Raw genomic sequence first — 24,551 nt, forward strand, 5'->3', positions numbered from 1 at the left:
GGGTAATTAACTGAGATCATACTAATAATCATCAACCATCGCAGAAAACATCATCAATAAGACAATAACAAAACCCCCAATCTTCTATAGAAGTAATCAGATGGCAGAGGGAATACAATCACAAAACAAATTATTATTATTATTTTTAAAACTTTCTGTTCTCCTATTTTCTCAGCAACCAATCATATTAGATTAATATATCGTATAAGCATAATCAAGAATTAAAATTTAGATGCAGATGCTAATGAAACCACATCAGGCAACATAAAAAAAAAACGCAATAAAATAAAGCTTTCAACATTGAAAATTAAACATAGTATTATTTTTCTAATTTCCCTAGATTATGACTTTCTGAAAAGATAAACCTAAAGATACACAAAATCCATAACATAACAGATTAAAACCCAAACTCAAAACATGTAGATTTCGACAAATAGGCACCAACCCATGAAAGAAAATCCCAAATCCCGATCTGGGTATTGCAGAAAAAAAGCCAGTAAGATCGATCAGACAGGGCTGAGGAGCTGAGCGAGATGGGGTTTGGGCTCGGAGTTCATGCCGATGATGATGACCAAAGGAATGAAACCATAGTGGGTGACGACCTTGGCCTTCTTCAGGGCCCAAGTGCTCCACTCCTTGAAGCTCTCACCAATGGATTTTTCCTCTGCAGAGCCCTTCAAGGCCTTGCCGCTCGCTTTGCCCTTGCTTTTCAATGAAACCCTAGACGCCATTGATTTTTTCTGTGTTGTTTGTTTCTTCTCTCTTGTTGTAGTTGTGGTGGTACGTGTTTCGTGTCGATGTGTAAACCTAGGACTAAGGCCCTATATATGTTGTGGAGTATGTGTATTTTTAAGTCTGCCTCACTAACACGAGTGTAATTAGGGCCTGTTTCACTCTTTAAGTATTTCACATCACTTATACAAAACAATATTATTAGAATAATATTGCCAAACGGATCCTAATATTTTTGACAACCATAAATTTTCCTTGATGATAAAGTTTATAGCCTAAAAAAATTCAACAAAACTTTTTATAATTGCTGATACGGCAGATTATTAGCGATAGATAAAAATGTGATATTAATGATGAGCTTAAATGAGAACCATTAAAAACTTTTCAACTTAATTATTATAAAAAAAACATTTTCAATTTTGTTCTTTCATGATTTTTTTTTTTGGGAAAAAAATCACTTTTAGTCCCTATATTTCAGGTTGTTTTTGTTTTATTCCTTGTGTATTTAAAAAAAAAATTCAATTTTGGTTCTTGAGTCTTTCAACAAGGTTTCATTTTGATCCTTAAAATTATCTTAGTTATGGAACTTGCCTGCGTGTCTTGGCATGCATAATTGACAAAATTAACTAACAAATATTTTAAGTTTGTATAGCTGATACATCTTCTTGTCTAAACTTAATTGACAAGCCACAACCTTGCATGTGTCACAAGTTTTCTCCAAATGAAAGCCCTAATCCCCACGAAAAAACATTTAATAGTTGCTAATATGGCAAATTGTTAGTAATAGATAAAAAATTAATGTTAGTTGTGGGTTCAAATGAGAATCAACAAAAACTTATCAACTCAACTAATGTGAAAAAAGTAGTGAAATTTTCATGTTCTTTCTTCATTTTTATTTTGGGAAAAATTAACTGTTACTCCCCTATATTTTAGGTTGTTTTTGTTTTACTCATTGTGTGTGTGTGTGTGTGTGTGTTTTTTTTTTTTTTAAATTCAATTTGGTTCTTAAGTCTTTCAACAAGGTTTCATTTTGATCCTTAACACCATCTTAGTTATGGGACTTGCTTATATGACTTGGCAATGCATAATTGAGAAAATTAACTAAAAAAATGACGTATTTTAAGTTTGTGTGATTGATACATCTTCCTTAATTGACAAGCCACGACCCTGCATGTGTCACCAATTTTCCCCAAACATAAACCTAAATCCCCAAATTGAAGATCACAACCCATACATCCAAATTTAAAACATAATCCCCAAATTGTTATCTTCCTTTGTGAAATCCAATCCATCTCTATCAACTTGAAATTGATGGCACCTAGCTTGACATCCTTAGTTGTTAGCTTAAGGGGGGATGTATTTGCAACTTTAGGCATGAAGCTGGGATAGTGACTTCAATGGATTGTTGATAACCTTGAAAGAAGGTTTTATGGGTGTGCCAATTATTGGATAAGTGATTAGGGTGTTTTCGTTATCAACTTTATGGATGATTGTGGTCTACTTGTTAGCTTGTAAGTTTTTGTTATTGATATTTGTGCTTTTTTATTTCCTTCTTTCCGTGTGGGTAGGCTTTTTGGTTTTGATTAGTTTCCTGACATGAAACACCCCCCCCCCCCTTTTATGGAAATTTGTTATTTTACGTGTTCAAATTTGTTGTTAAGTTTTAATTATCAAACGAAACTCATGTTTCATAGTCTAAGTATGGGTCAAAGAGGGGGTGTGCAGTTATCCAACCGATTCGTCAAAAACTGACTTGATCCAATCCAACTCACCTAGTTGGGTCGGTTTTTAAGGGGTTGGAGGGTTGAATTGGATTGCCAATTTTTTTTACTACGGGTCTAGGTAGGTGCGGGTCAATAGATTCACAAATCAGCCTAATCCAACCTAACTCATCTATATTTAATATATATATATATTAAAAATATATTATAAAATTTTATAACTTACTCTTTTATTTATCAATTTAGTTGGAATAAAACTATATGATATCTTACTAAATTTGAAGCACTAATAAAATAGTTTGTATAGGGTTGGTGTTATGCTTAGGTTTCTTAAGTTATAAATTTGCTTTTATTTGTATTTGTGTTGTCCTAATACTCAATTAAAAATAAAAAATAAAAACTGTCCAACCTGATCCAAGTGGGTTGGGTTGGACCCTTGTGATGATTTGAGTTAGGTTGGATTTTTTTTCAACTCGACCATGTTGGGTTAGACTAAAAAAATCCCTCTACCCATCCTAACCCAACTCATGTACAGCCCTAGTCAAATTAAAAAAATGTCTACTTTATTAGTTTAATCTAGAATAGAAGCAAAAATAGTACAATACATCATTTGACCATATTGATCTATTTGCCTTTATTACAACGAAAATAATGGGTTAAGATCTTGTAGCATAATTGGTTAACACTTTTTAGTATTTTCAAGATATTCAAAATTTAAATCTTCACTCTCTCAATTATCAAAATAGAAGAAGGAAAGAAACAATGGTATGTTATTTAGTGCGTGTATATATCTAATTTATAAGTTATTTAACTCTTTTTTTTCCTACAAAAAAAAACTTTTTTTTTTAATGTTTCACGTATTCCATGTATAATTGTCCTTTTTTGTTTCTTTGTAAAAGTATTGGACTAGTAGAAAATTAGAACTAATGGCTAAAACAATCAACTTTTATATATATATATATATATATATATATATATATATATCATTCAACTTTTTATTTTTAAGCACCTTTTTATTTTTTATTTTATTTATTTATTTTATAGGAATCTTTTATATTTTATTTAAACTAAAGAAATATAAAAGAATAAAGGTGAGAAAGAGTGAGCCTAGCATCACACTAATTTTTACAATTTTGTCATAATTTTACTACGTGTCAAGTTATAAGTAATAGAAATAAAATAATAAATTTATGTGGGTCAATAATTTACCACTACCTACTTGAAAAAATTGTGGTAAAATTGTGAAAATTAGTTTGGTACTAAACTTTCTCGGTTGGAAAGGACGGGATGGCCTGACTGGCGCAGCCAAACAGTGGGAACAACAGGCAAAAACCAAGCACCAACCCAAGCAAAAAGAGTTGAATGTTCACTCACTCTATAACAGCAAATAGAGAAAGTAGAAAAACACACACACAAACACACTCATAACTTCACAAGGCAAGGACAAGGTAGAGAGAGAGAGAGAGAGAGAGAGAGAGAGAGAAGATGGCAGGAGGAATGGAGGCAAACAAGAACAAGTTCATAGAGGAATGGGGATCAGTCAGAGAGAATCTGGAGCACAACTTCCGTTGGACTCGTCGCAACTTCGCTCTCGTTGGCATCTTCGGCATCGCCGTTCCCTACCTCGTCTACAAAGGCATCGTCCGTGAATTCGTATGTCATTTCTCTCTCTCTCTCTCTACTATTTTCTCTTCAAAATCGATCAGATCCCATCACACTTTCATCTAAATAGTAGTTTTGTCGAATTCTAGAAATGGGTTTTTTTTTTTTTTTTTTTTTTTTTTTTATATACATACTATAGGATTTATAGCTTTGATGTTTTTGTCTAATGATAATTGCTTATGGGTTTTTTGGTTGTATTGGGATTAGAACCCATGTCACAGATTTTAGCAGTTGAGCTAAATACAGTTGGGTTTTACTATTTCAATTGGTATTTCAGCTAAATTGTAAATTTGTCCGAAATCTATAACCAGTGTAGCGTGTTTTAATTACGATGTTTTGTGCGTGAAAGGGACAACCTTGTAGTGTAAAATTGAGATTCTGGTTTATGGGTACTTGTAAATTGTAATGTTGTTAATATGTAAAATCTTGGGCTGTTAAAGTGGTAACTATAAATAAAAAAAGTTCGTACCTAGTACACAAAGCTCCCACTTTTGTGGGTTTGGGGAGAGGTGATTGGCAATCCGCCTTAGCCCCATTGTGGCGTACAATTGAGATTCTGGTTACTGGATACTTGTAATGTTGTAAATGTGTAAAATCATGCGCTGTTAAAGTGGAACTATCAATAAAAAAGGGTTGTATCTTGTGCACAAAGCTCCCACTTTTCCAGGGTCAGGGAGAGGTGATTGACAGTCAACCTTAACCCCATTTTTGTTTGGGAAAGGCTGATTCCCGAATTTGAACCCATGACTTGTACCTTTTGGTAGAAGGAACTTGTGGAAACTGTTAATGGGATAGAAAATTATTTTGATTGCTAAGTTACACGCGCACTCCCGTGGTCTTACCCTCCATCCCATGTAGGGAGGGAGGAAGTGCCATTTGCCAGCAACCCATGTAATCCAATGGCACTTCCTGACCTCTTCCAAGGGAGAGGTTGAAGGTTCAATCCCTAATAGTGAGATACCACATGGTGAACTGATAAAAAATAAAAAAGGGGGCAAGTCCCACTTGAGCTAGAACCCATGACCATGGGTTGAGGTTATATCAAAATAATTGGGTCTGTTTGTTTGTCTTGTGACATATTGGAGTTTGCTATAACGTGTTTCAAACACTTATGGAATGGCACCAAAGTTGCCATTGTTCTTGACATTTTTCTCCTCTTGAATAATAAAGCACGTACCTTGGAAAAATAGAGACCCACCTTACTTCATTGACCTTGTGATTGCTTTTATTGTCTTCAAGGAGAAGAAAAGCAACTAAAATTCCCTTGGAAGTTGTGAGTATGCAGTTCTTAATAAAAATTTCTCTCTTATGAGTGGATTGTTATGGTTGTTGGGTTGTGGGAATAAGGTTGAGAGAGCATTTGGATGTATCTTGTTGTTGAAAGCTTATTGACTTAAAACTGGTTAAAGTATAGTTGTACCTAGAAAAAGTGAGGCTTTAAAAATTTGAACATAAGCAAATAAGCTAAAAAGCTAAATGAAAAGTAAGTGTAAAACAGACACTGAGCTTCCTATATTTTTGAAGCTACTGACACAAATTCTACATAGATATGTGTTGATCTCTTTATATCTGTGCAAAGTATTTTCATATGGGACATCTAATCTTTTGGGAAATTGATTTGAATAATCTTGTGTTGTTTGAGTAGAGTTTCATTGTTAACAGATATGGAAAATTTTGTAGGCTTTCTTATTCAGTTCTACTGTATAAGGGAGAGGTAAACAAAGTAGTTTATCATCTACCATTTCAGTTCAAAGAATTGGTATATGATGACCTTAATTGACTTAAAACATCTGCGTGTTAAATTATTTCCTAGCCATAATCGTATTAGTTTTTGGCCGGATTTATAAGCTTAATAATGTTAGGTACTTTATTCAGTATCCCCATTTAAGTTGGATTAAAAAATCTCAAACATACATTATTCTTTAAAGTTAGTGACATATGCTACATTACCACACTAAGCACCATATTTTAGTTGGGGAAAAAGATGGGCTCCTCTATTTGATAAAAATTTCAATGTCTTGCTTGAGTAAAATCTGGCTATACCATGCTTAACTGTTTTTCATTCACAAATATCTTTTTTCACCCTTCTGATATGTGAGTTTTTTTGTCCCCAAGGGAAGGGAGTAAGGGAGATTTAAACTAGTGACCTCTGCTTCATGAGGCATGATACCCAGTTGAATGTGCTACCCCCTGGGATTATTTTCCATTCGCAAATATTATGTCTTCTAAGTTGCTCTCTTTATTTGTTCATTTAACTTGTATCCTCACACACCACTCGTTTCTTATGGGGGTGGAAGCACTATTTAGCCTAGAGGCCAATTCAGCTTTTGGTTTTAGTTTTTTAAGGTTGAAGACTTGCTATACTTAGAGATATATATATATATATAAAAGCTTTTAATTTAATGCAAAGGGCTATGGAATTTTATTTCTTATTTTCTTGGTTTATGTGAATGCTGTGAGAGGCGCCAAGCACAAGTCTGGTACAATGTTAAAATGTTAGGGTGCCAAGCGCAATCTTGACAGTGGCCACTTCTTGAAAAATGCTGAAGAATAGGACCATATCTAAGTCACCCCTTCCATGACCTCACTTTAAGTTTGACTAACACTCGGCTCTGTTTTGTTTTCAATAAAGTTTTTTGTTACTTATCAAAAAAAGTTTGACCAATACTGGGTAATGACCCTTTAGTGTGAGAAGTCCAGAATTGGCGCCTTAGAATATGTGGGGATGGAGACTGGGAGGGATGGTGTACAAGATCTTTTTATTTTGTTTCAGAATGATGTGAGGAGTCTTAAACTCTAGAAGTGTAATGTTATTTTGAGTTGTATAACATGCCTCATATGATCTACTTTATACAAGTTTTTGTAAATTCAGTTCTGGGGAAACTGGAAAGATCATTACTTTGCACTTTTCATGATATTGAATTATCTTTAGATTTATTATGCTATATAGGCTCTACTATTGAATTATCATAATTTCCTTGAGGTCCCTTATACTAATAACATTGAACTTTTTTATGTAAAGCCAATTCTACATACAATGGTACATAAATTGTGTGGTTTTTGTTTTTCTCTCCTTCCTTTTTTTTGGGGGGAAGGGGGCTGTTTCTGTGTTGCCTGAACTTATTTGCCTCTGTTTTGTACTTCATTTATTCATGTTTATTTTCGTCTACTTTTTGCCTGTGGTCACAGGTTTGGACTTTACCTAGTAAAAACTTGTAACATGTGACCTTGTTCCTCTATTTTTTATTTATTAAAATCTATTACTGTACGTACACCCTACTATCAAAGTTGTGCCGTTGAACTTTCTTTGCAGCAGATATGAATTGATTCCAAGACTAATTTGGACTCAAAATTCGATCTTTGTTTCATCACTGAAATGTAATGGTACTGCACACTGCAGAAACAGCCTTCTTCATTTTCATTTACTTTTTGCCCATGGTCAATCTTCTCTCCTTACCATTTGAGAAACAACTATGTAGAATAGTTTTGTACATTTTCATTTTTGTTATTTAGATGGATGCAAGTACATGTTGAAATTGTTATTCCATACTTCCAGTTACTCATTGAGCTTGCTAAGTGCTAACATATTGTTAATTGTGGTTACAGCATATGCAAGATGAGGATGCAGGCAGGCCGTACAGGAAGTTCCTGTGAGACTTCAAAAGTGCTTGATAATAATTGTGGGGAGTAGTAGAACTAGGTTCTCTATGGAACCACATAATATTCCTTTTCATAATCAGAGAAACAATTTTCTTTTCTTTTGTTGATCTGTAGCATATGGTGTTCTGCCAGTGTCCATTGTACTTTGCATACTCTGCTGTCAAAAATTCTGAATATTTGATACTCAAGTTCTGGCTTCTGCGATCAATTCAATATGTTTCTTCTTTTATGGAGCCCATCATGCATATTTATGTGAATTATGATCATGGGTTTAGAAACCAACCCTTGATAGAACTGAAGAAGGAGAAGGTTAAAGGTTTCAGGGTTTTATTTATTTATTTATTTTTTATATATATGGTTCGTCTGTAATTTTCCCTTGGACTGCTCTTTCTCAAAACTTTTAAATCTTGTGCGTAATATTTCCAAAATTTCTTAGAACTCCGGCCACGTAACAGAGAAATGTATTCCTTTAGACTCTGCTCAAGTAGAAACACTAGTGCCTGCAGGAGTTCAATGGGGGTCACATTGATAGATTATTTGTTTTTGAAATTTGCTTTACTAAGAACGGATATGAGTCACATGACAAATCTTGAGTTTGTGGCATTAAGCAACAGAATTGGCATTGGAAATGTTGTAGAGTTCTCAGTCTCTTAAAGGGTGGAGAATTAACGCTACCATCTGCAAAATAGCTTGAGCAGCCACAATGTATCATTTATGATTGCAAACAAATGCTGGTGTTCATATTGGTTAATTCAGAACAGAGAGAGTGGCTTCTTCAAATCATCATATACCTTAGAGCCAGGGCTAGGTTTTGTAACCAGATTAGAAATCCCATCTATAAGTGAGTTCTATAAGTAAATAAGGGATACCATTTTCAAGCTTTAAAAGCAATTGTTTAGGATAGAGTTGTATGGTTCGAAATTTGCTTAATGTATGATTTGTAGGATTCGGTAACATGAGTTTGTAGCAGATTGCTGCTTGTATATGTGTTGTTGACAAATTGCATCTGTTGTGTTGCTTTTGTAATGAAATTTATTCCATCATTTGAAAAAAGAAATAAAGGAAACTAGAACATGGGTACTGTTTGGTAGGAGTGTTTCAGAACTGTTGTTTGTTGTTTAAATGCTTAAATATGTGGGCCCCACACTAAGTTCTGTGTTAGGTAAGGTGTGTTGTTGAAGTGGTGTTTGAGTTATGTTGTCCCAAATATGTTACTGTTTGGTTGAAATACATTGGGCCCATCTGAAGTGACTATACCTCAATGTCTCTTCTCCTCGACACCATCTGTCCTTTCTGAGTCTCTACCCTCTCCATCATTCTCGAAACTCTCTTCTCCTCTTCCTCTTACACAATGGCAGTCCCATCACCATAGAGTAGCTAACCCTTCATTAGTCCCACCCACCCACCTAAATCCCTTGTTACTCATACCTAACGACCACCTAAAAACTATCATAAATCCAAAATCAAAGTTACCAAACCCTAAATTCACCAATTCAACCCAAATTTGTACGGCCTGATTCATCTCCTCAACCACCGTATTTACTCAGCCAGTCTAGCCATGCCTTAATCATTGTTTTGGGCAAGATTTTTTCAAACAAGTATTAGACTTTATCTCAAATCAAATTAAGTTCCCTTGCATAGCTCATCTACCATTACCACGGTATATTGTAGATGTAGACACTCCGTCTTCCTCCTTGGCCTTTGCGCCCTATTCATCCTCCTCCAATGCAGTTCTTTCACCTATAGTAAGTGTTTAATATTGCTGTTCAATTAAATGTTGAATTTTGCTGTTGCATTTGTTCTTTGTTGCTGTTGAACAATCTTTCACCCATGGTGTTCATATTTATTCACAATTGCTGTTGATTTTTGTTGTTGATTTTGGACACGATTTTCCTCCAAGCCCATCAAACTAAAGTTAAGTATGGTTTGGAAAATGAGCCTTTAAAGCACAATAGGGTTTGGGAAAATGAGCTTTCAAGGTGAATATTTGATTTCATATAAATCATTTGATCTCACTGAATTAGTAATTGCCAAATATCACTGAATTCATTCCCTGTTTCATCTGGACAACTGATTTCATTGAATCGTGTCACCTTTGCTTCACCGCCTAGGAAAAGTAATGACCTGACAATGATATGACCAAAACTAAAATGGTAGCATAAAAAAGTTCAAAAGTACACTTTGGAAATTATTATCAAGGTGAAATATTCTAGTCACAATCCCAGAAAACATGTAACATGGGACTACTGTGCTGGTCTGATCTTTGGCTTCTTTTTTGAAACGCTGAATGCAGCTTAAAAAAATGATTCATATCTATGCCAAGTTTGAAATAGGATGATACATGACATGACAAGACAAAAACAAACTGCAACAATAAAATTGAACAAAATAAAAACAAAGGATAGATAACATGAGAAAGTTAGTGCCAAACCATTGGAGGGAAATTTCCAAAAGAAAATTTATTATTCAATTAAAACTATAAACAAAACTGAATCCTAGGTTCTTTAGAGTTCCAAACTTAATAGGAATAACAAAAAAAAAATTAAAAATTAAAATTGTCTTGCAAGAAAATAAATTAGACTCCTACACCAAATAGGAAAAGAAAAAAACAAAATAAATGACTGGGCTTATATATTTAGGCCCCAATATTCGTATGTTGGGCCATCTTTTTACGTCTATGCTCATAGATCTGTGTATTTGAAGGCATTATATCTTGTATCTGCAGAGCACCATAGGAATTTTATACAGCAAGTCTATATGTTTCATATTCATCAGCAGTCATACTTTCTCGGATGATCTTCACAACTTGCCCACGTTTAAGCCCATAATACTTAGCAACTGGATCACGTACCAATATCTGTGGTAGCTGGTTTTGATACAAAAACAAAAACAAATACAAGAAAATGTTAGAACTTGGAGGGATTGTCTTAGATTAGCCGGCCTATGTATATATCATAAATGAAGTAGACATCACAAATGATTAGAAATATCGAGGTTCAAGCATTTGCAGAGAAGATGGAAAAACATGATTTTGAATTGGTATGCAATCCAAGGTAACTTAAGCTAAACATATATGAACATGATCCTTGGTTCTTTTTCCAATATCTGAGGAAGCCAAAATCCAATCCAATATCAAACATGAAATATTTCGTTAGAAAAGTAAGCCACAGCATTATCACATGTGAAGTAGAATTAAGATTTGAGTATGAGATTTGCTAGTTGTAAACATTTGAAGAGAGGATGGGCATACAACAATGGGATAGAGAACAATGGGCATACACTGGTTCAGAATTTCACATGTAATTCGAACTTTTAACAGTTGAACTAGACAATGTACGGATGAACAAAAGTTCCCTCTTTCAAAGCCAAAGCTAGCAGAGCTGGGAGTTGTTTTTGATTAGTCGGGATAGAGATGCTTCTGTGGCTGATTTAGTGCAAGGAAACAATGGGGTGATGCATTGGGACCTTCAGTTTTCAAGATTGGGAGCTGGAAGCAATGGATAGGTTTATGGATTTGATCTGTTTAATGTTGGCGAACAGAAGGGGAGATGAGAAGATGTGCTAGAGGCCCTCAAAGAGTAGAGGTTTTGAGATAGGAGGCTATTACTGGTTGTTATGTAAGCCTACCTCAAACTCATTTCCATGGAAAATTATTTGGATATGAAAGATCCTTCCTACAGTTGCCTTCTTCTCTTGGACTGCTGAGCTGGGGAAGATTTTGTTTATAGATAAATTACGGAAGAGAAGTATAATTGTTTATCAATTGGTGTGTTATGTGCAAACAAAATGGGGAAAACGTGGACCATCTGCTTCTACATTGTCCTATAGCTTGTGAGTTTTGGTCCCTGGTTTTTTGTGTGTTTGGTTTACATCAGGTTATGCCACAGTGAGTAAAGGATCTGTTAGCATCTTGGCAGGGCAGTTTTGGCCTGCATCATAATGTCATAATCTGGAAGATGGTGCCACACTGTGTGGTGTGATGTATTTGGAAAGAGAGGAATGCTAGGGATGTGTACAGTCTAGCATCGAGCTTAAATCCTTTTTCATTGTTAGACTTGCTTGAGCTTTGTAGTTTGAGAGGTTGATGCTGTTGCTTTCTTTGTAGTATACTTGGAAATTTTTGTTAATAAAGATTCGTTACTTATCACAAAAAGAAAAAAAAAAGAAAAAAAAAAAGAAGAAAAATGAAAAAAAAGAAAGCCAAAGCTAGCTGAGCCATCCAACCACAAAAGAAGACAGTGATTATGGTGCTGCCAATTGAGATTGTTTATAGAAGGGTTTTTAAAAAAAAAAAAAATAGCTTTAATTTTTTTAAAGAAAAACCCTATTAAAAGTAACTTTGATGTTAAGCATGGGAAGCAGGAAGCTTACCAGTAGCTAAAAATATATTATTTCATGTGGAGAATTTTAAGTGGCAGAACCTGCTGTGTTGAGAAACAGTTTTTCTGTTCACTTGTGAGTAATTCCTCAGGCAGCACCATCTATTGTCTTTCTTTATAGCTGAAACTCTCTCTTTCCTTATCCTATCATCTCTCTTTCTTATTTTTGTTTGACCATATTCATTGCATGACAGGCCATAAGAGTCAAATAAGGCTGTACTGCATAATCAACCAGTGTTTGACCTGTCCGTCTATGGGATAAATAGATATTAGAACAATATTTGTAGAATTTGATTACGATTTAATATTATTTTACAAAATTTGGGTAAGAAAATATTGTTGTTGCTAAAAAATTATGTTGATGGGCTTTTTACAAGATGTCTTCTGTGTGTCCTTGTTGTAGCTTGTAACATTTCATTAACATTACACCATTTAATAATTTTGCATTAGATCAATATGTAACCAAACCCACCATTAGATTATGAAAGTGGGACAAATTTGGTAACCTGCTTACAATTGACTATATGGTGGGGGTAAGGGTATGTAAAATTAGTGGTTTCAGGGCCTGGGATTGTTAAAGCGTGTGATTAACATCTGTAATTTGGATATAGCGTGGAAAAAATAGGAACTAAGAGGCAGAGAGGGGGTGACACAAGGATCAAGTTGAAGGAATTATGGCACAGCAGGACACTTAAGTCTTTCTAAGGTTGCTTTGTGCTAAAGCTGTGGGAAAAAGGTTTACAGTTAAGGTTTCAAAAGATCAAGGGAAATTTCCCTTTCCCCAACTATCAAAGAAAGAAAATAATAATAATAATAAAAAAATAAATAAATGATTATGATCAAAGGATAGCATGAAATAAGACTCTGGGAAAGAGGAAGATTTCTTGGAAAGAGGGAAATTCCCAAGAGGGCACCCAAGCCTTTCATAAACCAAAACTCAATTTCTCATTAATCACACACACACACAACCAACTTGTAATTGGACTAACCCAAAAATTTCACATAAATGCCTATAAACATAAGTACAGACATGGCATCTACTAATAGAATAAATCCCATGGGCCTGCATCTAACCCATGGCCTTTGTTCAACAATCACAGAAATTGCAAAAAAAAAAAATCATCAGGTTCAAACTTATACATTAGTAGAAATTAGACTGAAATAAGATCACACAGGACAAGCCAAACAAGACGTTATTAAAGCTCTTGACGAGCCAAGAGAAATGAAAATGGAAGCTATAGTTCCTTGTACTCTTACAAAAATCAATGACAAATGCAAGTTTGTAAAGATATGACTCTTCATAAGAAAGCAAAATTTAGCCAAGCATGACCATTAGAGCTTTTTTTTTTTTTGATAAGTAGTAAGTTTATTGATATAAAAAAAAAAGGGGTAGCACTCTCGTACACAGGGAGTGTACAAGAGGTCAACCAATCAAGAACAAAAATTTCAAGAATCTAGGAAATCAAAAAAAGATTAAAATGATTGGTTCCGCAATGCAGCCAACCAATCCATTAAAGTTCTAAAGAAAAATAGCTTCAAGTCTAAAATTGATCTCTCCTTATCTTCAAAGCACCTACTATTTCTCTCTCTCCAAAGACACCAAAATAAGCAATGGGGAACAAACAACCATATATACCCATTTCGATGACAGCCAAATCTGCCTTGCCAGCATGAACATTAGAGCTTATGTGAATGGAATTCAATTACTTTTCCTTTTCAGGGGTGGGGGGAGTATGTGGCATTTGGTGCTTGCAAAAGCAGTAGTACAAATAAATCAACATGCCCTGGAATCTAACAAGTGCAAATTTGAAGTTATTCAAGACTGACCTGTAAATCCTTTAATCCATACTTCTTCAGCATCTCCTTCTTTTCATCGTTGGATAGTACTACATGTTTAGGAACTAAAACATGTTCTGTTATATTGACCACTAATTCTTTTTCCTGCATAAAGAGTTGACAAAAGCATTAGATTACCAACATTCAGCTCCTATAGCAGCAGTTGCTGGTACTACCAAAACATCCCATGGCAATATTAGGAAAAGGAAAAGAAAGTTTTACAGCTACATGCACAGTTGTATCTGATTTACATCACCCACTATGAAAGCCAAATGTTGAGAAAAACTCCCCCACCCTTCACTTATACTTCGCCATAAACCACACCCATGGGCCCTCCTACAACCTTTAGTACTCCACCCCCCCCCCCCCCCCTTGCCCTCTCCATATATAGTGGCAATAACCCTCTGCCAAAGATTAGAAACTTCATGCTCAAACCTCCATAACAATTTCCCTAGTAAAGTTTGATTAAAGAACACAATCATCCAAATCCCCAACCCGCCCACCTCAAAAGGTGAGCAAACCTTATCTCATGCCACCAAACCAAAGGGTATTTGAAACACTCCTCTGAAGCCCCCCAAAAGTTTCTCTAAATTCTTTCCAATCTATCAGCCATAGATTTAGGGACGGTAAATGACGATAGATAGTATGTTGGAAGGCTAGAAAGAGTACTCTTCAACAAAGTGAGTCTACCACCGTTTGATAAATAATTTAAAAAAAAAAGAAAAAGAAAAAAGAAAGAGATGCACAATAATGGGTATCTTTCAAAAACATAAACATTGGCTATTGAATATCAGCAGAGAATTAGTGTTCACCTCAAAGACCTCCATGCGGATAAGTTTATTGACTTCTTCAACACCATGTTTGGCTTGTGCTGTCAAACGGTTTTGAGCAACCACAATTGCACTGAAAATATTATCACCTTTCAGACGCTGGGCCAAATTCTTTACTACTCCAGCACCAACTTGTCCCTCAGGAAAGAAGACATAAATCTGGAACAAGGACAAAAGCAAATAAGAAGCAAGCACACAAAAAATTGCAGACTTAAACAATATATGCAAAATGTGGCACAAACAAGCAGTCCTAATTTAACAGATCAAAAAGAGACCACCACAAGAAGGAACAGAAAGAAACATGTAAAAAAAAAAAATTGCAAGTAAAACAAAGTGAATGAGTGTGCTCATTTAATTTGAGGTAAATAAAATGATAAAAGTCCGACATCCTATGACTTTGGGTAGACTAATTCCAAACTAGAATGAGAACTAACAATAAGGTGGAAAGTGATCTTACCATCAAACAAATTCTCAAGTTACTGCCAAAAACATGAAACTAATTCTTCACACAATTCAGGAATTGGGGTACCCCCATTTTCGTAATAAATGGTCAAAAATGTGAAAGTAGGAAATAAAAGATAAAATTGTAATTTTGTACTATACAGTTCCTAGAAGACAAACTAAGAAATATCTTCTCAAACTTTTTGTACTATATTTCTATGTCTGATGGTACAGACAAGCTCCTTTGGCCCTCATCTTTGAAGGGGTTGTATGAAGTTAGTAAGGGCTACCATTGCCTTAGTAACACTAATGTCTCCAGTAACTGATTCATGAAAGAGTGCGCAATATCAATTGGAAAAATCTTTATTGTCCTTAGCTTCCTTTTAAACCGGTGGTTCTCATGGTAACTTCTTCATAAAGATTTGCCTCTCGGGACTATTCTAGCTAGCAGAAGTATAACCACTGCTTTTTTGTGCCCCAATCTGTCAGGAGGAATCTTTTATAGTTTCTTACTTGCCCTGTTGCTATAGCCAATTTTCTTGGTTGTAATTTGACTCTTTGAGCTGATTTTCTTAATCTTTGCAATTTGCTTACATGGTTATCTACCTGGTTGGATAATACTCAATTCAAGAATAAACACAATCTATGGTTTTCCATTGTTCTGGTGACCACTTAATGGACTGTGGAGCAGAAGCAAAATTTTGTTTTGAAGATAATTAAGGGGATACTATGGCTACTTGAATATTTAGTAATTGTCTTATTTGCAGGTACATTGCAGGTTTTAAGAAGCAGGAAAATCACCAAAACCAGCAGACCTAAATTATCTCAGTCTACGTTTGGTGGTGCTGTGTTAGATTGGTAAATCCTACAGCTAGCGCAACAACTGTGGAGTTGTAGCTTTTGTTGCAAAGAAGGAAGGGAAAAGAGTTTTGCCATGTTGCTCCAGGAAAGCTGTTATGAGCATGACACAAGCAAATCTTTTAGCTATGAGATAAGCAATGATTAAGGCTGCAGAATTGGGTTTTTGTTGCGTGGTGGTACTTCTGAATAGCAAAGAAATTCAGGAGCATCTCTCAAAGGTGAAGATGCTGCTTTGTATTGTACAATTTTGGTGGAGGATATAAGACATTGCCAACAGACTGTGATCAGGCTTAGCATACATACTGTTCGCCTTAAGATATTTTGCAGTTGTTGCCGAATTAGCTGATATGGAAATAAAATCTTATATGAGTGTAGCCTGGGTGTCTTCTTTTCAACTCTTTTCTTCTGTGGTATATATAATAAGAGGGAAAAAATTGAAATTCTATTATAAGGAGCAACTTATCTTTTTTTTTTTTGCAAGGTATATAGGGGGAGGGTAGCTGGAACCACTGGGCTATCCCTCAAACCCCAAGGAGAAACTTATCTTGACCACACACAAAATGATCCACAGAGCGAATACCAAAGTTGGGATTAAGGTCGAACTAAGTTGGGAAATCAATAAGAATGTTCACTTTGCCTTTCTACTCCTTTTACTTGAAGAAAGAGATATCATACCTGATCGGAGGAATCTTGTTCCTTGACTTTATGGATAAAAAGCTCATCCCTTTTAATTCTTTCACCAAAATGCTGAGTAAACTGCTGTCTTGTCATGTTGATCTCAGAATCGTCAACACTATAACCACGATCCCTCAGCATTTGAAACACTGTTTTTCGGACTTTATATATCCTTGAAACTTGTTCTGGTGTTGACATCTTTTAACTGGTAAGATTTAAAAGAGAGCTTGTCTGTTAGGTTTTGCCATGAAAAATATCTCAAGACTCTATTATAAATTGGGAGAAGACATTGCAAGGCTACTTCTTAGTCAAAAGTCAATTTCAATAAATTAACTAATAAAAGTTAATTAGATCATGACTAAAGACACTTTATCTAATTGAACGAAGCATTAATATCCAAAATGAGTTGGCAGGACGATAACAAAGCCTTAGTCCCAAAATTCGGGGTCGCCTATGGATCCTCCACAAATTAGATGGGTCAGTCACACAAACAATAAAGAAAAACAATGATGATATAAGCAGAAGAGAATTCCTGGTAACTCAATCTGTAACTCCAATTCCAGCAAAGATTATTTAATGTCTTCAACTATACAAAGCTATATATATCTGTTGGATTACCAGCTAAAACATTACAAGGAGTATATTCAGATTAATTATATAATTTGTAAAAGCTTAATATATGGATTCAGATATATCTAAGGCTGAATGTATCATTTTCATTGAGGAGACCATCCAAAACCTTTAACAATATCACTTCTAGTCCTAAAAATTCTATGTCACCTCTACGAAAGATAATCAGGTAAATAGTATAAACCACTAGTATATATATAGCATATAATATTTATGCATATGGAGAATGCACCAATTTTCATTAGTCCAAATTAGCATCTCCTACCCAACAAAAAATATGGGTTGGAATTTGATGCCACAGGTTCAATCCCAAATTTGGTGTTTGAGTAAATTTGATCATCAGTTCGTCACACAAAAATACAATCCTCAATAAAGAACATTCTCATTAGTCAAGCTTAATTCTGTCCAGAATTGAGCTTAATTCCGCAAGTCGAACCATTTCCCCCTAGACCCCAAGCACTTTGTGCATAGAGAGGTGTCAATTCAGCTACAAGGTCTTTGGCAGAATTGAGCTTGTTGAATACATAATGACCACAACCCAAGGGTACAATCTATGAGCAAAATTATTATTTTTAAGCACAATCTAGAGAAAGAACAAAAGGGCTTCTTGATCATGAAAAAGATAATATGAATGGAGAAGTTATCTGATGAGACAGCCACGAGTGGGACCCACATATGAAACAGACCAAATGTATATACATTCATACATACATTGATATATATATATACATATATAATCCATGTATTGAACTTCAAATATTAGAATAAAATTGAAAGTATATGAAAATATAAAATTACCCAGATGGAATATTAAACATGAATTGCGAGCTTAACTGTCTATGTGACACCAAAACACACACAGACACACACACACAGCATAATTACATAAGTGAATCAAAAAAATATATAAAAGCATGGGATTAAGGGTACCAGAACTTTGAGATTGTGTTCATAGTACCTGGGTCTTTTTGCACAGACCTTGACAACCTCAAAATCTTGTCTGTGAACTGGGATTCTTAAATCTTTGCAAAGCTAGGGAGAGAGAGAGAGAGTATCAATGTTTATCACGTTAGCTCAGACTCATGCAAAGGGAGCCTAATTGAGGTTTAGGGTTTTTCATCCCTTGTTGGGCCTAACGGCCCAGCCCATCGTATCCCAATGCCAACAGTAACTTTTATGTGTAACGGGCTCTAGCCTCTAGTCTGGATAGATAAACAAGCCCAAAGTATAAAAATAAATAATTAAAGTAAATTTTAATTTGGATTTTAATTAGCTCAACGGATAAAGTCTTTTATCTCTTATATAAGAAATTTGGAGTTTAACTTTAAACCTGTCTACATAAAAAATCATTAGGTTCTACTTCTAATCTTTTCTTCACAAAAAATCACTTAATGTTTTGACTTGAAGTTAACGTATAACCGGTAAAAGAAGTTGGTATAAGTTTGATTTCTATGATGTATATTAAAAAAATATTTAAATAAGGGAAAATGGAATAAAATAAAGGCAAATAAGCAATGTCTAGCACATTTAAGGCCCTTTTAAGCTTAGCTATGGGAGTTTACAATCCATAAAGGGCACTTTTTTATTATCATCCAATTCAAATTGAAAGGCTCGGATATATTATTCTCTCTTACATATAACCTCAAATTAACTCTAAACTCATAATTTGTTACTTGTTGAAATCAACCGTAAACAAAACTCTTATTAGCAGTAACTTGCTAATTAAACCTTTATATGAGCGAACCAGTAGGTCATAATTGTCTTTTTGAAACCAGTAAACCTGTTACCTTTTGATTTATCAAAGGGTAAAATTGAGTTTTTAATAAAATATGTGGGTAATTTGATAATTGACCTTCAGATCCAACGGTAATATTTATTAAAAGCGCTTTGACTTTTGTAAAAGCAGTTGAGAGCTATCCACACATTAAAGTCTCATCCTTCACATTTAAAAATGCAACTTTTTTGAGAAATTAGCTTTTAAAACCGTTACCAAACGCACGTTTTATTTTTATTTTGTTTCAAAAAGTGCGTTTTGGCTTCTAAAAGCTGAAACAAACGCACACTATGTACCCATAAATGGGACCAATTTTAGTCGTGACTTTTGGGTTTTCACGGGGAAGTGGATGATGGTGAGTATATCTTGCCAATCAAAAGGACTAAATTTTATTAATCCTTGAAGTCCATCAAGGCATCAATAGGCCATAAGCTTTTGGGCTTGCTCAACAGACCGTATCCTCTGTAGGATAAGTCAAACATATCTTACAAATTTAAATAATGAAAACAAATATATCCAATCCTATTAAGAAATTGCTTTCTGTCATTGCTTTATATTAGATTTTTGATTGGCTTTATAAGATGTGGGGTCGTAGAGCTAATTTTTTGAGTTCTACTTATTACTTTAGTCGTATTTTCAGTTTCTCTCATTAATTCATGCCAATATTTTATTAACTAGATCTCACAATAACTCATCTTTAATGGGACATCGTATAGTGCCCATTAACATTTTCCAATATATTTTAAAGGATAAATCTTATGTACACATTAAATTCAACCACGCGATTGTGTTAATTAATCAACCATATTGTTGGATTTAATTATCTTTAAATAAGATAACACTATTTTTTTTATCCTAATCAATTTGACCAAATAATTAAATTTAATTAATAAATTCAAGATAAAGCATCTAAATAATTGTACTTAAATTTTAACCCGTGAATCAAATTCTTACAAGTAGATTGCTTTTATGTGTGACCTTTCCAAGGGGTTGGATACATCATTGGTATCTTGTCCAATCATACCTATCTACTTGTTCAACGTTAATTAATAGAGAATCGCCAAATTCATATACAAGTTGTATCCTAAATGATATTCGCTAATCACCATTTAATTAAATATACATCACGATTGAGGCCAAGGGGTACAAATTTTAGGGCATGTTTGGTATGTTGTAATAGATATTGTAATGAAATGGTTGTGGGGAGTAAAAGGACTCAAATGGGCATATAGGCCTTTGGACTGTAGCATGAAGGGCCGACCTGCTCCAGAATTAAACTCTACGAATCGGCCCATATGCCGAGGTTCCGAGGATACAACCGAGGGTGAATTCCTCCTCGGATCGACCCAAGAGAATTCAAGATTTCATTATGAAAGTCAAGGCACAACTCTAGAATACTAATGGTTAAAGGGGGGCACCCTAAACCTTCTAGATGCACCAGTGTTAAAGAAAATATCAAGTGCAAAGGCTGCCACCTCCGCATTAAAGGCTTTGCACCTACCTCCCTGACCGCATTAATGGGGAAGTGACCCCTGAACAGTAGGGCTGAAACTTCTAGTCACTGTCCAAAAAGTGTGACAAAAAGGAAGTATTTAAGGGGGATGGAGGCCAGAGAGGAGAAGGGCACTAAGAAAGAAATTAAGAAATTGTAATCTTTAAGGAAGAAAGAGAAATAATAAAGAAGTAGTCCTCGGCTCGAGTCCGAGGAGATCCATTTGCAATTATCGTTCGTTATTTACCTGTATTTGTTTATAAAAGCCTGTTATCAAGCTCCCAGCACTTCTAACCTAGGTTTCAAGCCCACACTCTACAAATTTTATTGTTTAAGGCTCATTGGGCCTGAGCCCGTGATTGTCTTTGGGTCCAGGTGCAATTGTGCGCTTACAATTGGCGCCGTCTGTGGGAACTCTAGTCTAGAAGGAGTGGGGACACTATGGCAGGCTTGGGTTCTCACCATGCAGAATCACAAGGATCACAGCCAGAGGATCTTTTCGAGCGTCTTGAGCGTCGAAGGGATCGTGAGGGAAGCGTCCATACAGAATACCCCGGGGATAGCCATACTCATGGTGGGAGCAGCACCACCCATGGGGATGGAGCTAAAGCCATGCAGAAGGAGATTAATCGTTTGAAGAGAAAGTTACGCCGCGCCAGACGTAGGTCTTCACCATCCTCATCTAATCCTTCCTCAGAGGAGGAATGGAGAGGTAGCTGCATCTCAAGATCATGCTCACCCCCCAGTGCAATGTCCTCTGGTGAGGAGGATGACCAGCCAGCTCGCAGACGCAAGAAGGCTCCTTCCAGGGGCTTAGGGAACGATGCTATGAGTCGGGCGCTGCACCAACTCTCCAAATCTCCGTTTTCACGGAGGATTGAGAAGGGGAGGCTTCCCAGGAGGTTTACTCAACCCACCTTTACCATCTACAATGGCCGGACTGATCCGGTGGAGCATGTGAGTCATTTTAACCAGAGGATGGCGGTGCACTCTCACAACGAGACCCTGATGTGTAAAGTTTCCCCCTCTAGCTTGGGACCTGTTGCTATGAGGTGGTTCAACGGTCTTAAATCGGGGTCTATAGGTTCGTTTGGGGAGCTTACTAGAGCATTCGCTTCGTGGTTCATTACGTGTAGCAGAGTACCTCGGCCATTGGACTCGCTGTTATCCATGACCATGAGGGAAGGGGAGACACTGAAAGCATACTCCGACCGTTACTGGGAGACGTTTAATGACATAGATGGCGACTTTGATGAGGTGGCGCTTAATACCTTTAAGGTAGGCCTTCCTACTGATCACAACCTGAGAAAGTCTTTGACTAAAAAGCCCGTCCGCAGTGTACGTCGCCTCATGGACCGTATTGACGAGTACAAGAGAGTGGAGGAAGACCAACAGCAAGGAAAGGGTAAGGAGAAGGTTATCCCGCAGGAGAGAAGGGATTTCAGGTCGGACAGGTACCACAATAACAAGCCGAAGAGAGACTACGTTGGGCAGTCCGGCTCGGTAGCACCTCAGGTCGTGAACACTGTGTTCCGAGAACCAGTACATCAGCTGCTGGAGAAAGTTCGTAAGGAACCATTCTTCAAATGGCCTGGTAAGATGGCAGGAGACCCTGCGAAGAGGAATCAGAACCTTTTCTGCCAATACCATCAGGATGTGGGCCACACTACCGAGAATTGTCGGACCCTTTGGAGCCACTTGGAGCAGCTTGTTAGTGAAGGAAAACTGAAGCAACACTTGTGCCAACCTAGCGGGCCGGGCAGTTAATCTGGCTCAAACAATCAGAGGAATAATTCATCTCGGCCGGCTTTAAGAACAATTAATGTTATTTTTGCTGCACCTGGCAGGACCGGTTCGGCTCCCACCAGGGTGATGGCCGTTTCACATCCTCAGGCCGAGGAGTTGGGCTGCAGATCGAAGAGGTTGAAGCTAAATTTGCCCGTTTTAGGGTTTTCCGAGGAGGATAAGGTAGGGACTATCCAACCCCATGACGATGCTCTTGTAGTTACGCTTAGGATAGGGAATTATGATGTAAGGAGGGTGATGATAGATCAGGGCAGCGGTGCAGATATCATGTACCCTGATCTATTTAAGGGGTTAAGATTGAAGCTGGAAGATCTTACTCCTTATGACTCGCCACTTATAAGCTTCGAAGGGAGAGCCGTTGTGCCGAAGGGACAGATCCGTTTGCCCGTTCAATCCGGCTCAGAAACGGTTGAGGTGGATTTCATTGTGGTTGACGCGTACTCTCCATATACAGCCATCCTCGCCAGGCCATGGCTGCACGCTCTTGGAGCTGTCTCTTCTACCTTGCATGTTAAGGTTAAGTTCCCCTCGGGGGAATGTGTTGAAGAAATCCTCGGCAGCCAATCGGTGGCCAGGCAATGCATGTCGGCTGTAGTACTGCACTAGGCAGAAGCCGAGTCGTCGGCTTCGATCACCAAAGACTTATAGCAGTTAACCGCTCCTGATTCATCTGGAATGATGACAGAAGAGGAGGCTCATTATGAGGAATTAGAGAAGTTTTTAATAGCCGATGATCTAGAGAGGTTCTTCCAAGTCGGCATACGTATGCCACACCAGGAGAAAATGGAGTTGTTGGAATTTCTGAAGGATAATATTGATGTTTTTGCGTGGGACCCGTATGAGACTCCAGGTGTAGATCCGAGCTTCATTTGCCATCGTTTGAATGTCAACCCTGCCATTGTTCCGAGAAGGCAGCCACCTTGGCGTTCGTCCAAAGAACATTCCGAGGCTGTGAAGGAAGAGGTGCTCAAACTCAAGAGGGCTGGGGCTATTAAGGAAGTTTTCTACCCCGAATGGTTAGCGCATACGGTTGTTGTTAAAAAGAAGAATGGAATGTGGATAGTATGTGTGGACTTCACAGATTTGAACAAAGCCTGCCCCAAGGACTCGTTCCCAATGCCGCGTATTGATCAACTGGTGGATGCCATTGTCGGACATCCTCGAATGAGTTTTTTGGATGCTTTCCAGGGTTACCATCAGATTCCATTGGCGTTGGAGGATTAAGAGAAGACTGCTTTCATTACTCCAACAGGGAACTACCACTATAAGGTCATGCCATTCAGGTTGAAGAATGCCGGGGCTACCTACCAAAGAATGATGACCAGAATGTTTGAACAGTAACTAGGGAAGACTATTGAGGTGTATGTTGATGATATGGTGGTGAAGAGCAAAACAATACATTCACACGTCAAAGATCTAGCTGACACCTTCCAGGTGCTAAGAAAGTACAAACTGCGCCTTAACGCCTCAAAGTGCTCTTTTGGCGTGGGGTCCGGGAAGTTTTTGGGGTACATGATTACTCACAGAGGCATAGAGGTGAACCCAGCGCAGGTCAAGGCTATTCAGGATTTGCAGCAGCCTCGGAACCCAAAAGAGATCCAGAAACTGACCGGAATGATTGCTGCATTGAATAGGTTTATCTCTCGGTCAGCTGACCGATGCTGTCATTTCTTCCAATTGTTGAATAAATGGAAAGGATTTCAATGGACCTAGGACTGCGTGTTAGCTTTCCAGCAGCTTAAGCAGTATCTTTCTCGGCCACCCATCTTGTCTCGCCCCGAGGCGGACGAGGTCTTGTTTACTTATCTGGCAGTGGCCGTCCACGCGGTCAGCCTGGTCCTTATAAGGAATGAAAGCGGGGTACAAAGACCGGTCTACTATGTTAGTAAGTCTTTGAATGAGGCCGAGGTGCGCTATCTGCTCTTAGAGAAAGCGCTTCTGGCCATAGTTCATGCCACTCGCAAGCTTCCTCATTATTTCCAATCTCACATCGTAGTGGTTCTGACCCAATTGCCTCTCAAGGCGGTGTTACGCAGCGCCGATTACTCTGGT

The 24,551-nt window shown here is 37.0% G+C and overlaps 3 protein-coding genes across 3 annotated transcripts; 1 reads left to right on the forward strand and 2 right to left on the reverse strand.

Moving 5' to 3' along the window:
• Positions 1 to 269: 269 nt before the first annotated feature.
• On the reverse strand, positions 270 to 818 carry LOC142642969 (mitochondrial import receptor subunit TOM7-1). Its single transcript, XM_075817443.1, has one exon. The coding sequence runs from the start codon at positions 729 to 731 to the stop codon at positions 507 to 509; it is 225 nt and encodes a 74-aa protein (XP_075673558.1). The 5' UTR covers positions 732 to 818; the 3' UTR covers positions 270 to 506.
• Positions 819 to 3,835: 3,017 nt separating this feature from the next.
• LOC142643284 (uncharacterized) lies at positions 3,836 to 8,004 on the forward strand. The gene is made up of 2 exons (XM_075817833.1): positions 3,836 to 4,106; positions 7,722 to 8,004. The coding sequence occupies exons 1-2, from the start codon at positions 3,939 to 3,941 to the stop codon at positions 7,767 to 7,769; spliced, it is 216 nt and encodes a 71-aa protein (XP_075673948.1). The 5' UTR covers positions 3,836 to 3,938; the 3' UTR covers positions 7,770 to 8,004.
• A 2,204-nt stretch (positions 8,005 to 10,208) lies between these two features.
• Positions 10,209 to 18,513, reverse strand: LOC142644617 (DNA-directed RNA polymerases II and IV subunit 5A-like). The gene is made up of 5 exons (XM_075819196.1): positions 18,386 to 18,513; positions 16,798 to 17,002; positions 14,803 to 14,979; positions 13,982 to 14,095; positions 10,209 to 10,641 (listed from the first exon to the last, which is right to left on the reverse strand). Exons 2-5 carry the CDS (start codon positions 16,993 to 16,995, stop codon positions 10,516 to 10,518), a joined length of 615 nt encoding a protein of 204 aa, XP_075675311.1. The 5' UTR covers positions 16,996 to 17,002; positions 18,386 to 18,513; the 3' UTR covers positions 10,209 to 10,515.
• Positions 18,514 to 24,551: the final 6,038 nt, after the last annotated feature.

Source organism: Castanea sativa, chromosome 7, assembly GCF_040712315.1.
Source record: "Castanea sativa cultivar Marrone di Chiusa Pesio chromosome 7, ASM4071231v1".
Taxonomy (NCBI): domain Eukaryota; kingdom Viridiplantae; phylum Streptophyta; class Magnoliopsida; order Fagales; family Fagaceae; genus Castanea; species Castanea sativa.